Below are 18,172 nucleotides of genomic sequence, written 5' to 3'. Positions count from 1 at the left end.
ACAGAACTATGTATTCTATAAAAATAGCTTGTGCATTTTAAGCGTGCCTTTTCAGGCAAAGAGGTGCCTGCTGGCCCAAAATGTACCCCAGACATCTCACAAACCACTGCAGATCTAATTGTGCCAAAAGTAGGCTGTTTCCCTGGCAGTATCACTTACAGTGACAGAGTTATTCTTACTTTACTTTATTCAGGATAACAAAGTCCCATAAAAGCAAATACGACATTGTATACTTCATTGATAAATCAAACATTCCTCATTAATTCAGTTTCATAATATATCATAAAATGACTTAAAAAGACATATTAGTCATAAAATTCACATTACTCCAGTTAACAACTAGGATAAAACCCACCTTCAATCTTTTACATACACCATAAACACTTGTGTGCAACAACAATATTCTATTTTACTATTTCGAATTACCCATGGCATCTGTTGCAAGCTCTTCTTAAGCAGTTAGCAACTAGAACAAAAACCATCCCTTTACATCATTGAACGAGCACAAACCACTGGTGCTACTATTAAAATGATTTGCCCCTTGGCCACCACAACGGATTGCAAAATGGGCCCTTCAGCTACATGAATACCAGATCAATGTAAAATATGGCCTCATCAACAACCTTTTCTGAGGTATCTTTCACCACACATGACAAAAAAGAGACAAGTTGACTCCAGACATACCAAATAACTTGCCAGATTCCTTTTGGAAAGTGCTCAAGCCATTGGACTACATTCAGGCAGTTAACCAACAAGACACATGTTTGCAGGAGTATGCAGTAATTTTAACAAATAGAAAAAAAACAGCATTTTTAACTAAACATTTTTAACGAAAACAATGTCGAATTTTCTTTATATATATATGGGGGTGTGTAAGGAGTAAGAACGGGTGGGGAGTGGTTTGTGGTGGGATTATAAACAAAGGGAAATCGGGCTCTTGGAGGGGGTAGCCCCCAAAATAAAATAAAAATATTTGTTATTTTTTTGTTACATTTTTTTTAGTTAAAAACGGTTTTCGTTATTTATTAATTCAGTGAAATCACATGTAATCGTTTGCAGGTAGCTATCCAGTCAGGCACAATTTGGAGACAAATTGAAGAATGTGTTGGATAAATACAGTCACCAAAAAAACTAGAGGCCAGGAAGGTGATCCAGGCTCTCATGGACATTCAACAAAAACTGTCAGTATTATCATAAGGAGTGTTACTCAAACAATGGTGTATTGTCTTACCAACCTACCATAACATCTTGCTAGGAGGGTGCTGCACCTGTCTGATGATGGACAACAAAGAGTTGTGAAGATGCAATAATCTATTAGAGAACATGATTCCCTAGTATGGATGCCCTGGTCAAAGCAGAAGTATCTCAATGTGTTTCTTGTAAGTATAAGCAGAAGTTCAGATAGCCTACTCTGACCGAAAACAAAGAGCTCACTGTCACACCCTGGCAAATGTTTAGTGCTGACTTCATCGGCTTCTACTGGTGGCTTTTGTCATCAGTAGAAAGGAGTTCAAGGTACAGCCTACGACTTTGCCCACACCCTGCAGTGTGGTGCAAGGACTATTCCACACATTTAGTCACATACTCTTATAAGCAGGGATGTCCAAGAGTGTATGCCTCCTTTATTGAGCACCTTGTCAAACCCCACACATTAATACAGACACAATGGGAGCTACTTAGGTCACCAGATTTAATAACTGCTTACTCTGATCCTCAACAAAGTGATCACTGACACCATGGCAGAAAATCAGTGATGATTTCATCGGTTTCCCTGACTGATGACATCTGCTAGTAGTTTTGGATGAACACTAAATATGCCCTGCGTTGCAGGGGTGAGAGGCCAGTCATTGATGACAGTCATGTATCGACCCAAAATTAACAAAATCAAAGAAATGCATGATTTCCTAAATGATATCAAAACAGACAATGGCAATCCATTTCAAGGAAGACAAATAACCCGGACCTGGAAATCTAATTGACGAGCATCACACCCTGGTGAGCTCGAACCAATGGAGAAGTGGAATGATGTACATAAATTATCAAAAAGATAATCCACATTGTGTTGCAACAAAGCATTGACCCTCAACTGTCACTATACTATAGCTACATGAAAATCGCTCCTCACTTCATACTATAGCTACATGAAAATCGCTCCTCACTTCACGACCTCCACATGATGCATATCAGTGTACATGCTAGTTGGCTGACCCACCGCTGTTACCATTACAGCTCATCCACTCCAGACAACAGTTCACTTGCAACCAAATGAGATTGAACATAAACCAGTGTGCCTGAAGAGTACTGAAGCCGGGCAGAGATCCTGGAAGATAGAAACATTCCCTGGGGTGAGAGCTATGAATAAAAGCTCTCACCCCTCTCATGCCATCAGTAGAAAGGAGTTCCAGGTACAGCCTATGGTGTTGCCCAGAACCTTACGGTGTGGCACAAAGACTATGCCACACAGTTATCCAAGGACTCTTATAAGCGGGGATGCTACTGGGCTGTTGATCTTTTTTGGAAAGAATGCTATTGTCAGCATGTTTACCTTCTTTACGGAACACCTTGTCAACCCCCACACATGCAGACACACCCAATGTGAGCAATTTAGGTCACACAGTTTAATAAATTAGAACTCCATGGGTATGGGTGTTATGCACAGAAATAAATAATCTGTGTGTGTGTGTAATCATTGCTGTGCTGTTCACTGACTCATAATGAACTGTCCCTGCCTGCAGTACCACTTATACTGAAGCGTAGACAACACATTATTGCGTACCCCCACCCTTCTCACTAGTCAAACTGGGGACCAGTGAGAGTGCATGCCTAAGGATGTGGAGTCCCTGGAGTTCTTTTTCTCAAAGGGGTGAAAATGCTGTTGTCTGGGAAGGCATCCACACGGGGACAGGGGTATGAGGAATCTGTAGTCTAAACCATTCCTGACCAACACCCATCAAGTATGCTCAAGTTTCGTGGAAGTTACATTCTGCAAGGTGCAGTGTGCTGTCTGCAGTGAGGCACACCAAGGTCTTTTTCTGATAGGGGCTAAAACACTGTCAATGCAATGGGCAACCACAGACAGAGAGGAAGGGACATTAGGATACAAAACCATATCCAAACTTTACTCCGACAAGCACCGTCAGGTACACCTAAACCTGGTAGAAATACAACAGCACAAAAAAGCAAACTAGGGATCGTAAGGTAGCAGTGCACTATTTGATACCACTAATTATCAAGGCTGTATGGTTCTGCTGCGTTGGCAACCTTGCACTGGTGCCCCCTAAACAGCACCAGGACACATGAAACAGAAAACTATGGGGTGAAGGTAAACCCAATGCGCAGTTCCAAAAAGTATTAAAAAAAGTCCAAGCTGTAGAGCAGGGTCATGTGCTTATGTGCAGGATTTATTGGTCATAAACAGCCGACATGTGTTTCAACCAATCCGGTCGTTATCAAGGCTGTTAAATATCAACATAACAATGCATTTAAACAAAAAGATAAATAACATTGATTCAAAGAAATTAAACAATCACATAACAAAAAAATATTCTAAGAAGTATCACATCAGAAGAAAAGGAAGCGTAAAATAAAATCAAAATCATACCAATATGTAGTGGTTTGTTGATGCAGATACGAAGAGTGAAAATGGTCCATGGTCAAGACAAATAGTAAATAAAATATATGAAATGCCCAATTAGTGAAAATGTAATGGCCATAAATATCAGAGAAACTCTCTCAAGAAAGTCTGTAGGTGTGCATGCGAATTGATATAACATACCGTGTGTTCAAATGGTCAGATCACGAATTGTGCAATCAATTGTTAAATGGTGACTCAAGGAGAGTATCTCAAAGAGGAATGGTAAAATCCTCAGTCAAATGCTAAAGTTAGGTAGTGTATCAAAAAAATAAAATTAAATGATAAGGAAAAGAGCTTACCACCATAGGTAAATGTTTAGTGAGTCAATTGGAGTTAATGCCTAAATGGAAGATAAAAATGGCATGAGGCAATGTTTCAGAAAGTATATGAAAGTGGAAAGTAACAAAATGGTGAGTAAATGCAGCTGTACCTGGTAAGCATGAATGCTCCGGTAAGTATAGGGGCTCAATCCCCATGCACAAAATAGTATAAGCGCCCAGTCTGTAAGAGATTGTGAATGCTAGAGCCAATGGTTATGTGTCCGCCGTCTTGCGGTCGGCCGTGCTGTATGTATGACGTCACACACACGTTTTGCGCGTGACATCACGCACACCGCGCATGACGTCATTCGGGTCATCGCGAATGTGAATATACAAGCATATGTGCGTTCTCTAAGTGTAGCTTTGAGGAGACGTTTCAAAATGTGATAAGTATATCTGTAAGAGCCAGTGCAACAGATTCAGTAAAGAACACGTTCACAACACATCACAGAGTTTGCTGTAGGTGTGGCATATACTGCCTAAGACACAAGAAATTGAATTGGTTTGGGGGGTGCCTGGGAAGCAAACATTATTTCATAAGTATAATGTTTGAAAATAAAGGTATGGTTTTGAAAATTCACAATGCTTTTAGCGGTGACCATGGTCTAATGTTAAAAAAAAGTGTGATTATGAGGGTTCGCAATGCTTTTGGTAGTGACCGTGGTAAGGAGGCATTATTAGGGATGCAAGATTCATAAGATAATGACAATAATACATCAGTACCAACAGTGATCCGGGATCAATGAGAGAGTATATGCGAGTCAAATAGACTCATGTAAAATCCATAGTACAATGATTAGTAATAAACCTGAAAAACCAAAGTCATGATACATAAAGCTTGAGCCCAGTAATGGACCCTGGGTCATGATACGCGAAAGGGCATTCTTGTTTGAGTAGACAAAAATACATTTGATGCTGGCGAGGTACCTGAAATCACAGGAATCGCATTTGCTAAATTAGTCAAATGAAACTGATTATTTGACATTTGAGAGACACCAAGCAATGGTTGTAATTGAACAGTTCATCAACCTGATGGTAAAATTGGTTTACAGAAAGACATGCATTTCGTGATCCGAATTCAGGCCAATAGTTTTGCATCTAACGTGACAAATAAGCTTACTTTCTAATTGTCTTAATTATGTACACAAATTGCCACCTCGTTTGCCAGCTATGACTTTTGCCAAGCCTAAGAACCGTATGTCAGATTTGTTATCTAATTGGTGTTGAATTTGCCAGTGTGCGGCCAATGGCAGGTTAACACCTGTTTTGTTAAGGCTTGACAGATGTTCTCTAATACGAACCCGTAACTGCCGGATCGTGCTTCGTATATAGAGCTTGTTGCAAACACAAATAATTGCATAGACAACAAGTTTAGTTTTGCAATTAATATATTCCTGGATTGTAGTTTTCGTGCCATTGTGGTCAGAAAATGTTTTACAATTTGGATAAGCATATTTACACTGATTGCAATTGCCACATCCCACTTGATGCTGTAGCCATGTCGTGGGCCTCGCAACACTTGGGGGATCAAAAAATGAAGGGCTCAATCTATTCCGAAGGGTATTTGCTTTGGTAAATGTTAATTTGGGCTTCTCAGAAATGAAAGGTATTAGATCTGAGTCCAAATGTAAGAGATGACAATGTTTGGAGGCCAATTTGAACAGAGTCAATGAGTCTCTTGTATACTGCATAATAATAGAACTAGGCCTGAATTGTGTTTCCTTGATAGGTTTTGTACCCAATAAGTCAGCCTGAGTTGTAGTAAGATATTTGTGGTATGCTTTATTCAGGGTTGCAACTGGATAACCCTGTTGTTTAAATCGATTGGCCAATAGTTTGCATTCTGCCGCGTAGTCCGTATCCTTGGAAAAATTTCTCCTTGCTCTATAAAATTCACCATTTGGAATATTAAGTATTGTTGCTTTTTGGTGACAACTTTGGGCGTGCAATATAGCATTAGTTGCTGTTGGTTTGTGAAAGGTTCTGTTTTGTAGGACATTGTCTTCAATAAAAATTTCAAGATCTAAAAAGGTGACTTGCATGGACTGGAGTGCCCAGTCAAAGTGATTCCAAAGTTATTGCTATTAGTGTAATTAACAAACTCATCAAAAGAAATGCTGGTGCCTTGGAAAATTATGAGAATGTCATTGATATATCTTTTCCAACACACAAGTTTTTCAAAAAATTGCGGCTTGTCTAATATATGAGCTTCTTTAAAATGAGACATAAAGAGGTTTGCCAGAGATGGTGCAAACTTTGCGCCCATGGCAATGCCTTTGGACTCTAAATAGTAAACATCATTAAAAAGACAGACATAGTTAGTGAGGGCAAATTTGAGAAAAGATTTGATCATTTTGATGTGACAATGATATGATACAGACGAATTCCGGAGGATATAATCGATTGCTTGAATAGCCAAATCATGCCTAATGTTGGAGTACAAAGCCGTCACATCTAAAGTAGCCACACAAAAGGTGGGTTGCCATACTATTGATCGTAAGAATTGTAAGACTTGTGTACTGTCTTTAATATAAGTGCGCATTTTGATAACTGTAATGAATGGCATTGAATGGGTTACTGAGGCAATATCGCAAAATCCTGATGAAGCATTTCAACCTTGTGTTATCAAAATGAGCACTTATATTAAAGACACTACACAAGTCTTACAATTCTTACGATCAATAGTATGGCAACCCACCTTTCATTTAGCTACTTTAGATGTGACCTTAGCAGGAAGGTACATTTACCAGCGAGTGTGTATGCTGGACAGCATAGCACCAATGACGAGGAAGCTGGTCAGAAATCACATAAATCACTGCAAATGGTTCTCTCAATAGCTGATTAAGCTTAAGCAAGAAAAGAGGAAGGCAGAATGACGTTGAAACAAAGACAACTCAACAGAAAATAAAACCATCTGAAAATGCATTGAGAAAATCGAAAACTCTGGAACAATATGAAAACACATTTCTGATGTCTTGAGAAGGTTGGAAATGTCTCACTTAAAGACTGACGCTCCTTCTCCTATGACAGAAAACTGTTTAAATATGCAGCAATCCTTTGCGGATAAAATCTCTAAGACACATGCAAAAATTGCTGCAGATAACGTCCCAGAGATGTTGGCTGCACAATATAAATAAACTGAATTGAATAATAAATGACTTTTTGGCTTCTCTCCTAGCTCGGTGTCCGACATAGAGAAACTACTAAGGAAAATGCGCCTTTCATCCTGTCCATGCGACATTATCGCTTAAAAAATGATTTTAAACAAAATAAGCATTTTTGCTCCTTTCCTAACACACTTCACCAATTCTGCCTTCTTTCATAGAGCAATTCAAGAATGCATTAAGTAAGTTGCTGTTACTCCACTATTAAAAATAGCAGGACTAGATGCCAAAGATGTCACTAACTTCAGACCTATCCCAGATGTTCTGTTTCTCTTAAAGATCATAGATAAAGTGGCCACCATGCAGCTACAAGACCATCTGGAGTCTACTGAAATTTTGCACACAAGACAACCTGGATTTAGAGCAAACCATGGCACTGAAAGTGCACTACTTGATCTCCAATCACAAATGCTGGACAAGATTGATAAAAGTAAATCAGGTCTCTTGATGCTGCTGGATCTTTCAGCACCTTTTGACCTCTTGCATCATCAAAAGCTTCTGAGGTCCCTATCATCGGTAGGGCAATGCTCTACTGCAACTATTGAATATAGTGGGGCTTTTCTTTCCAATAGCAGGTCGAGCGCATGCTGGGGACAGGCGTTCTCCACCTATTAAACATGCACCTGTGGAGTCGCTCAGGGGACGTGCCTGTCTCCGGCACTTTTCAACATCTACCTCCGCCCCTTATGTAGCATATTGGATAGGATGGGGATAACAGTCACTAATTATGCTGACGATACGCAATTACTGCTGGAATTAATCAACAATTATGTGAAGGATTAAAAATAAATCGAAGACATCTACCGGTTAGTAAAACATTGGATGACAGCCAATTGCCTATGTTTGAAGAAGCAGTAAAATGGAGTTGTTAATATTTGGATCACCCCAATCCAAATCAAAATTAGACCCACGCTTTGTCAACTTTTCAATTAATGGTCATTGTATTCCAGTGCAAGAGTAGGTTAAACACCAGGGTGTAATATTAGACTATTCACTGGGGTTTGATGCACAGATGAACAGTGTTGTCTCGAAGTCCCAGTACCATCTAAGGTTGCTCAGGCCTGTGAAACCCTATGTCATAAGACAAAAGTGCAAATTTCTAGTACGGGCCATTATAATGCCCAGGCTAGACTATTGCAATATGCTCCTGAATGGAGTCAACAAAAGCAATATCCACAAACTTCAAACATTACAAAACAATGCTGTACGCATCATTAAGAATGTTGCTAAAAGAAACAATGTTACCCCGGCAAGGATAGAACTTCATCGGTTACCGATGGCCACAAGGATTCTTTTTAAAACCCTTACCCTGGCACACAAATTCCTGCATGGATCGGACCCTGTATATCTGAAGGAAAGATTTTCATTACAACAATTCTGCAGATCAACTAGATCCTCGGACCTGCATCAGATTATATGCCCAAGATTCAAGATAGCATGAGGGAAAGGTTGTTCCCTCACTGTCCAGGCTTCACATACCTGGAATGAATTGCCGGTCAAATTACACACAGAGAAGTGTCTCTTGACCTTTCATACAAATGTTAAAAACGCCCTTATTTAACTACAGATATTGCCCATGTTTTTCTTAGGTCTTTCAATTGTTTGTTGCTGTGTCGTGTCCTCTACGTGCGCCCTGATGCCTTCGGGTTCTGGCGCGTACCAAATAAATATACAGATAAATAAATAAACATAGATGGAAAAACTGCGGCTGAGAAAAGATTCAAGCTAGTGAAACACATCCCCTATAATTCCTGCTTCTTTAAGATGAAGCAAAGTTTGCTGATCAACTGCGTCAAACGGGGCAAAGGTGTCCAACACAACCATCCCTACTCCCTCTCTCTCAACAAGTGCTTTCCTAACATCATCTACGGTTGTCACTAAAGTAGTTTCCGTTCTGCAATGAGATGTAAATCCTGCTTGCCCAGGATCAAAGAAACCAATAGAGTCAATGTACTTTTGTAGTTGAAAGACAACCACCAACAAGTCCAAGATCTTTGCTGAGAATGGAAGCAGGAAGACACTGTCAGAAGTTAGCTATGGTCAAGAGGAGAAAAGAACTGAGGGCTTACATTACGCTGGAACTCCTTTCTCCATTGAGAAGTTAAGAATCTCAAGTAGTATTAGTGCAACAATATTACTACAGTGGTTAAACATATGGGGCATGGATCAAAAGGAGATGCAATTTAATTTAGATATCCAAAGAAGCAGATCCCCTATATTTAATGGGGTGAAGGAGCCAAGAGTAGATGTACCAGTCAGAGGGGCTCCTTTAATCTCAAAGCAAGATAGAAAGGGGGAATAGCCAAGTAGATAGTCTCAATTTTGCTTATAAAAAAAGTGACAATTGTTTGGATGGAGCAGTCGAAGGGACTACAATCATACAGCTCTCATGAGACACTATCAGTTCATTCACGATGGAAAAGATCTCTTTATGGTGGATTTCAAGGTACTAAGTGAATTGTCCGATTTAATTTACCCGACCACATTTATGATCTATTTAGAAAGAGCAATTAAAATCGTTTTTTCAGTCTTTCTAAATTGAACATGCAAAACCCATTCATCCACCTCCTTAGCCCATACCCAAACCCCCCTACTTCCTCCTCACTTACCTATCCTCTGGGTGCGCCTGCCATATATGGATGACAGCTGCTCCCTGTGACACACACGAGTGAGCCCAGGGGCTGAAAGGCGCGGCGAGGTAAGACGCTGGAATCGGGTAAGTATTTTGAAAGTATTTGTGTGTGTTTGTGTGTGTCTGTGTGGGAGAGGAGGTGGAATATTTGCATTGAGAAGGGAGGGGGTGAGGGGGTAATGGTGTGTGTGTTTAATTGTAGAGGAGGATGAAGAATGTATTATGCTGGGAATGGGGGAAAGGCTGGCCAGTGGAGTAAATGGGGGTTTGTGGGGTGAAGGCCCACTTCCAACTTCACCTCCTTAGAGGCATTCTCTCTTTCCTCACCTTTCCCCAGATGCTCAATGTCTCTAGGGCTCTGGTCCTCTCCAGGCTGGATTATTGTAAGAGCCTCTTCCGCATTCTGCCTCATTCTTCACTCTGTCTCCTTCAACTAATCCAGAATATGGCTGCAAGACTTATCATTGGCCTCAAGCCCAGGGACCATATCTCTCTAGCTCTATAATGTCTCTACTGATTCTCGGTTGTTGCAAGGATCAAATTCAAGACCCTTGCATCTTCCACAAAGCTGTCTGGGGCCTGGGACCATGCTACTTCCTGCAGCTCTCTCTTACTTAATACTCTCCTTCCAGATCCCTTCGATCTTCTTGCTACAACTCTCTACTGATCAAAGGTTTGTCCAAGCAGAGAGCTGGGGGCAGATCTCTCTCCTCAGCTGGCTCCCCCCTCTAGAACAGTCTCCCTCTCTCTCTTTGTCTTCAACCAGACCACCCCAAGTTCTGCAAACAACTCAATACCTTTCTCTTCTCCTCCTTCGTCCCTCTCCCCCTCCCGTACTAACCATCCCCACTGCCACTGAGATTAGTGATCTGGTCCCCCAAGAGACCAATAGGGCCCTGGTCTTTTGCCCAATCTCTACCAGCACTGCCCCCCCTGCACTGCCCTCTGAGCCCACACCTGCCTGTCGGGCGGTCGGGTGGTTTGCCTCCACTCTGAACCCAACTGTTGGCCAATAGACCTCCCTCTTCACTTGGGATGTCTCTGCCCATGCACTTAGATGTTGCCTCCCCAACAGGCACCTCTGGTACTTCCTTTCCTGGGGGACCATAATAGCACTTACCCCTACCCCACCCCACCCTTGTTTTCTTTTTCACTTGACTTGCACATTACGCATGTCACAAGGCCTAGTAGGACCGCTGTTCGATTTCTATTAACTGATTGTCATTTTCATTGTCCATTTGATATGATATCATATTTTATTTATATTGCGCTCATAAACACATGTTTTGCTCCCTTGTTCCCCTCCTTTTTGCCTTGTAGCGCTTTGAAACACTGGTTTGTATAAGCGTCTTATAAATATCCAATAAATAAAATTTAAATATATAAATAAACCCCCATTTGATTAGAAATTCCCCCAACGCAGGAGAGGGTGGGAGGTCAGATTGCGATATTTCGCCATTTTGAAGGCCAAACAAAAACGACCAAAGTAAATTGGTCTTTTCTGCGTTTTCCCTTCAAAATACCGAAATAACACATATAACCGGGCTGCAAGCATCTGATATTCTATCCGAGAAGTAGGAGTGCTATTAATAGCAATGTTGTCGTTTTTCTGAGCCTGATGGTAAGAATCCCTATCTGATGAGAATTTTGTCTTCTCCCTTTTCATTCTTCCCCTTTAATTACTGTTCTAACGACTGCTAATTTTGCAATGAACCATTTGGCTCAGAGTATGAGATTGAGGTTTACAATTTTTTAAAGATATCTAGCTGTTCATCAAGGACCGAGGGGATACAAGTGTTCTAAGAGGAAACAGTTGGATTACTATAATTTCATACAGCCTATACACTGAAACTTTTTCAGCTTGTCTTGGAATCTATTTAGATCAATTATTTTTCTCCAAGCATACTCTATGGGGCAATGAGGAAAAGAACAGCTAAATGATTAGATCATACATCAGGAAAAAGCTAAAAAGTGTGTCACAAGTGCCAGAGAGCTAAATATAAGGTCCAATGGTTGGCAGGCCCTAGAGGTGTAACCTTTAACAGTTTGTGATCATTTCCAGGTAGTAATATATTCAAAAAGACCTCAGAAGATATCATATTGAGACAATCTGCCCGCACATTAAAGTCACCCAGCAGAATCAAATCTGATGCTTCTGGTAGGAAGAGCGGAATGTAATCTGTACTACCCCGCCAAGTCCCAACCTTCTATGAGTCTGTAAAATGGAGAAATTAGGTGGCAATGCCTTAAATAGCAAAGTACCTGAAGGATCCTGAAACCATGTTCCTGAAATGAAAACCATCTAAGGATTACAATCATCAATAGGATTAGACGGTTTCAGGGAGTATTTCATGGATGAACAGGCATTAATAAGAGGTTATACTCGCTCTTATCTGCCCTAACATGTAGAGTATGCATAGCAAAACATTGGCTGTGGGTGTATTCTTTAAAATACTAGCAGCCTCATTGTACAAGAGGCGGTAATATCTTGCAGGGGAGCACCAATATTATCACATACGTGGTGTGGGGTCCCCATATGCAACTTTAACTGACCACGAGGTGGAGTAGACAAGGTATGGATAAATGTGAGCTGAACAGGCTTTTACTCTTCCATTTTTCACTCCTCATTGAAAATGGAAGCAGGTCTCATTTACTAATGAAATCTGTTTGGTTTTCTTCAGATGCAAAACTGAGGTGGATTCCGTAGGGATCCATTCGTTTTACACCTCCATGGAATCCTCACACATCTTATCTCCACTCCATGTCTCTCCACTGACTTAGCTCAGCAGGTGCATGGGGGAAGAGTAGGAAATGGAGGCGTAAAAGCATTACGCCTTGGATTACAGTCTTAATTTCCCACTCCGTCTCATTTACGGTGAGGCTGTAAGTTTCCAAGATAAATCTTGCATCATTGAGGTATGCCGAGGTTTTCTCATATAATACAATCTTTGGGACACAATGCAATCCAAAACTGCCCCCTCAATCAACAAATCCTTGTGGCAAAGCTTCACAAGCCTCTACCTGGAGGACTCATGAAAAATGTCACTGACTGTTCAGGTAAATTCCTCACAATATAATTTGCATTACATTTCCCACTCGGTTGTCTGGTTACTCTAGTCGATCTATGGGAAAACAGCATCTCCTGCTGACTCCACAGGCTAGGCCAGGACACGCCCAGATGCTGGTGCCTTCAGGGCACCTGTTGGTGTGGGTGTGTCATTTGCTGGCTCATATAGTGAGCCCTCCAGCTATGTGTTTGTCGCTCTCTCCCATCCGTTGTACCCTCTTGTGAACTGTAGCTTCGGAGGCCATGTTGGGTGAGCTAAAACAATACCATTTCTCACCCATTTCACACTAGTTCCCCACTCCCGTGTTGAAAATATAAAAGCGAGTTAAGATGTTAACTCAGCTCTAACGCGCTTCTAATTAATAGAAACACAAACAGACCTAAGTGGAATAAATACAAGTATTCTGCCTCCCAAATTTGCTATCCTAACGGTGCAGGCATATAGAATTCAAAACCTTAAATAGCCAAATAAAAAGCAAGTGAATGTAAAAATCATAAACGGTCAATATATGGAGAAAATAATTGAAATCTAAAATGCAGGCCTACAAATCAGATTCCGGCCAGTAGATAGATAAAGCAAGCAATTAATAACTGACATGTAGGAAAGTAAATGTTTAATGAAATAAACTGCGCTGTCCCCTCACCTGCAGGCTCATTTAGTGAGCCTTCCGGCCATGTGAAAGCTGCTCTCTCCCAAATGCTGTGCAAGCATAGTATATGCAAGAGGGGATAAACTAGGAGCAGTACTATTTGTACTCAAGAGGGGCAGAGGGAGGACCTTTTCAAGGGGATAATTAAAATAATTAATTTAGGAAAATCTGCTTGGCAAAAGGGTCTCTGGAGGTCGGCACCTAGGATTTGTTAGCAAGAAGTGAGATAACCTAGGAGACTGTATTATTACAGGCACCAGTGATCTTTTAGAACCTTTGGATTAGGATATTACGGTCCAGGGTGTCAAGGGGTCATGACAGATCAGTATGCCAACTTCCCAAATATCAAACATTTGGAGTAAGGTGTCCTTGATGTCAATCAGGGCCAATTCCATTCCTTTTGCTGGATGAAAGCCTGACTGTTGATCCCCAACAAATCAAGTTGTTTGATAAAGCCTGCAATTGATTAGTGGCAGCCCTACTCAAGACCTTCAATAAGAAGGGGTCATTGGTAATTGGGCGATAGTTTGAACAGCCATTTGGATCTAGCCTGGGCTTCTTAAGCAACCCAAGCTTGTTTTAAGGACTTTGGAATTCGCAAATGTAGTATTGCTCAGTTTAGAAATGGTAGGGTATAAGACCTTGGTGCAATCTTTTACTATAAAGTATGGACATGGGTCGTTCGGACACGTAATGGGGTTCAGGCTAGCAGTGATAGAGGAAATCTAGTGATAGTTGTGAAAAATTGAAGACTGGTGGGACAGGAGGCGGGCTACAGATGGTAGACATTAGATTATATTTTCCATAAGTAGATTGTTAGATAGGATCAATGGAAGCTTCAGTGGAACTGCGATCATTGATTATGGAATTTATCTCAGGAATATTATCAAGAAAAGTAGCCTTGAAGAGCATTACACCAGTCAACTGAAGGACTGAGGGGTGTTAGTAGTTTGGATAGCATCGTTTAGTGATTTTAAGATATCGAACAATTTCTTTGCAGAGTTTGTGGATTTTTCAATCTGGCGAGCATAGTATTTGCATTTGGACTCAGTTATGGCTGTTTTATGTTTTCCCCTATTCCATTTTGAGTCTTAAAGTAAGGACAGGGTCTGGGTTTCTTTTCCATTTCCTTTCAGGTCTTTTTAGCGCATGTTTTAGGACAGACAGTTCTGGTATTTGTCAATATTCTTGGGTCTAACACATTTTGATTTTAGTCGGGAATCATAACTGATGGAATGGGATAGAGCTTGGTTTTATAGTCAACCTATTTTGTGCGGGGAGGAGATTGTTTCTAGAAGAGAATCTATCTGTGAGAGATGTGGTTTTTAGTGAGTATATTCTTGTGTCAGTACATGATCAGAACTTTTGCTTGTTTTGCTAGTGAGGTGGTAAATGGTATCAGAAGATAGAAGATGATAGCAGTGTGATCTGTCCACACCAGGTTAAAAAGGCTAGAGTAGGTGGGACAAATGTTTCTAGAAAAGACCCAGTCAAGGGTGCGGCTTTTGCTATGAGTAGCTATAGTTTTTATGGGAGTAAATCTCAGATGAACTAAAGAATGTTTGAGGCAAGTAGCTGACTTATCTGTTTGATCATAAAAATCTTGGTTAAAATCACCTAGAACCTTTGTGATTTCAGGTCAGAAGTCCAGGGCATCTCCATCCATATGCGGAGTTGTTCTGGTTGTTCAATAGCTCACAGGAATCTTTACTTTGATATTGGTGTCCTAACAAACATTGACAGGACTTCCAACCTAAAATGGAATCTAGGTGTAGTAAGTAGAACTGAATATAGCATTAAATTGTAAACATTCAAACTACATCCAAAATGTAACTCTTGAAAAGAAGTTCAACAGTTTTCAACATGTGACCCCTGCATGAAACGTGAACGAATACTCAAATTCATAGTGCAACTGAACTCTTAAAGAAATCTGTTTTTAGCCGAGCTTTATGACTAATAGAGACTTTCTTCTCATTATGATTTTCAGAATGTGTCTGCAAGAACGGAATTTGCACTACAACAACACCTACCACCACTTTTGTGTCAACCACAACTGAATCAACCACATTCACAACTTCCACAGGTAAAACATACAGTATTTTGTCACTGACTGAAGCTGCTTCCTCTGTTACCATGATCCTCTAAATAGAATTGTGTCCATTGGGGCAAAGCTACTGTGAATCATACAGCGCTCAGTATGAGATTTAGACCTACACTGATTCTCAATTCTAAGTGGCAATTGTATGAGTAGTGATCGCTCATCATTGGCAATACTTTCAGCAGTTACAAGACAGCGCATTGTCTCTTGGACAGAAATGGACACAAATGGTTTGCATTGGAGGCAGGTGTTCTCTGTGAAGGCTGCCTTCCTGTGGAACAATCCCCTCCTCCACCCTCCAAACTCTGCGCCATTTGATGACAACCTGAATTTCAAAAAGCCTTTCAAGACCAAGATGTTTCTTGCCTTGTAAACTACTGCAGTTATAATAGAAGTCTGACGTGGCTAGATTTCAGAAATGAACCAGCAAGCAATCATGAGGCTAGCATGAGTGTGTTGTAACATCCACTGAGGGTTCATTGCCAAGCACCCCAAAGCACAGCTCACAGAGCCACCTCACATCCAAAGGGCACGAAAAAGCACCCATGCCAAAGAGGGGAATGAAATGACTGTCGGACATTGAGGGTGATTTGAAGGTGTACTTGGGGAGGACGGGTGGGGAGGGAAGATTGGGAGAGGAGTTAGGGAGGTGAGGAGAGGTGGAGAGGGGAATTTGGGAGGGGATGTGTGGAGGGTAGTTCGGGAGGGGAGTTGAGGGGTGTTAGGGAGGGGAGTTGATTTCTTGTGGAAGGTCAAACCACCTTAACACATAAATTCAAAGAAAACTTGAACAATTCCAGGATATTCCTTATTGTGTCGAAGTGTTTAATGTGAAAAGTGACTATATACAGATGTGCAAATGATAGCATGTGAGTTGGTGTTTCCGAACAAATGATCTATCAGTTCCTCCGAGCCAGGCACCCCTCCCTGGCCTTGGCCCGCTCAGTGCGTGCCCCCACAGCACCTGCAGGCACTGTGTCGTCCTCCTCTGGGAGTGGCATGTCCTCATCCGTGGGCAGCAGAATGTTGCGCTGAACACATATATTGTGCAACATGCAACATGCGAGGACTATCTGTCCCACCATTTCTGGCCTGTATATCACTGCACCTACTGAGTGGTGCAGGCAACATAAGCATGTCTTCAAGAGTCCAAATGTGTGCTCCACACACAACCTGGTGCACACGTGTGCCGTTTTTCCTGTGGCATATGAGGATACCTGAGTGGTGTTATCAACCAAGGCAGTTGGGGGTATCAAGGTCACCTGCAAGTGGAAATGGCATATGTTTGAACCATAGGGGTCAGCTGCTGTGTTGCAAGTAACAACAGCAAGTTAGTGAACAGTCTCAACGTGCATTTCATGTGTCGATTCACATGACATTAACTCATATTAAAGTCCTTGCATGTGTGGTGTATCACTCAGGGTGTGTGTACTGTTAGACTTGGTATGTCTTGATAACAGCTCACATCGTCTTTCGGGGTCTGTGCATGACAGGGAAGATAACCCGTGGTGGCTGGTTAGGGCCTGTTCTGCTCCAATGCATCGGCCTTGATGGATGCCTGTAGTGTTACAGGGTGTCATGTGCAGGTCCCCCGTGTGGTAACCATGTTTGGGTCAATGGCCACAGTGGACCCCATACATGCCATGCCATCTGCCAGTGTGCTGTCCCTTGGTAGTTCTTTGGCATCATGTCATGACATTCATGTCAGTGTTCTTTGGCGCTACACAATCCCGACGATGACCAAGGAGTCCCAATGGTGTCAGGGCCCTACACCTAGTTGTTTGCCACACCCTCATCATGCATCAGAGGTGTCTGGGGCTGGGCAGGCTCTCAAGAAATACTGTGTGTCCATGGTGCTAATGGTCTCCTTCTGCATTATTGTACAGTGTGTTTTGACATGGAATGGACGTCAGCCTTGCACATGTTGCCAACTGTTATCTTCAGCCTTTTCCCCTTGGCCCTGGGGAGCCCCCTAGACATGCTTTGGACATCACTGGGTGGCTGGGCCCCCTGCCTTTGCAGCCCATACATGCTTTGGGATGTGTGGTCTTGCCTTCTGGTACCTATAGTTCAGTGTATGAGGCCGGCCTGTTGGGGTTGCTTACTTTGGTCATTTCCTGCTGCATCAAGGTCCATATCCTACTCCTGGGGAGTGCAGACTGTCATGTTTGGGGTGCATGAGTAGGTCCAGAATTTACATGGCCATGTCAGAGCATGCATTTGCAACGGGTGCCACCGTCCTCTGTGAGAAACTTGAGGGTATTTGCACTCCTAAACCGTCTGAATTCTCCTCTCAGGTGGGCAGGGAAAGGCCATAGTTCTTGGATCCCGACCCTGGGGGTGGAGAAGTGAGGGAAGATCACCTCGGTGGAGGGTGCTCCGAGTTTGGGAGTGGGGTACCCTCAGGCAAAACATGGTATCCCCCTTTCTCTAATAATGATCAACCTAACCCTCCCCTGACCTTTATGGGTTATTGCAAGACCTCTCCCCTCATTTCCCCACTTTTGAAATGTAAAAGGACTGGGACGAGGAAGAGCAGACTGAGATTGGTAAAGACTACACCTTAATTTTACCACTCTGGTACTGGGACAAAGATGCCTGCAGAGA

General features: G+C 41.9%; 1 protein-coding gene across 1 annotated transcript in view; it reads left to right on the top strand.

The window, feature by feature from the left end:
• LOC138505058 (mucin-2-like) overlaps positions 1-18,172 on the top strand; it is an 894,965-nt gene that overhangs the window by 787,360 nt on the left and 89,433 nt on the right. The window contains exons 31-32 of the mRNA XM_069625383.1: positions 7,398-7,548; positions 15,455-15,550. Of these exons, the coding sequence (XP_069481484.1) occupies positions 7,398-7,548; positions 15,455-15,550 (247 nt within the window). The remainder of the gene's footprint in view (positions 1-7,397; positions 7,549-15,454; positions 15,551-18,172) is intronic.

Source organism: Ambystoma mexicanum, chromosome 11 (assembly GCF_040938575.1).
Source record: "Ambystoma mexicanum isolate Mex_15411 chromosome 11, UKY_AmexF1_1, whole genome shotgun sequence".
In the NCBI taxonomy this organism is placed as follows: domain Eukaryota; kingdom Metazoa; phylum Chordata; class Amphibia; order Caudata; family Ambystomatidae; genus Ambystoma; species Ambystoma mexicanum.
This window is presented reverse-complemented; position numbering and strand designations above follow the sequence as displayed.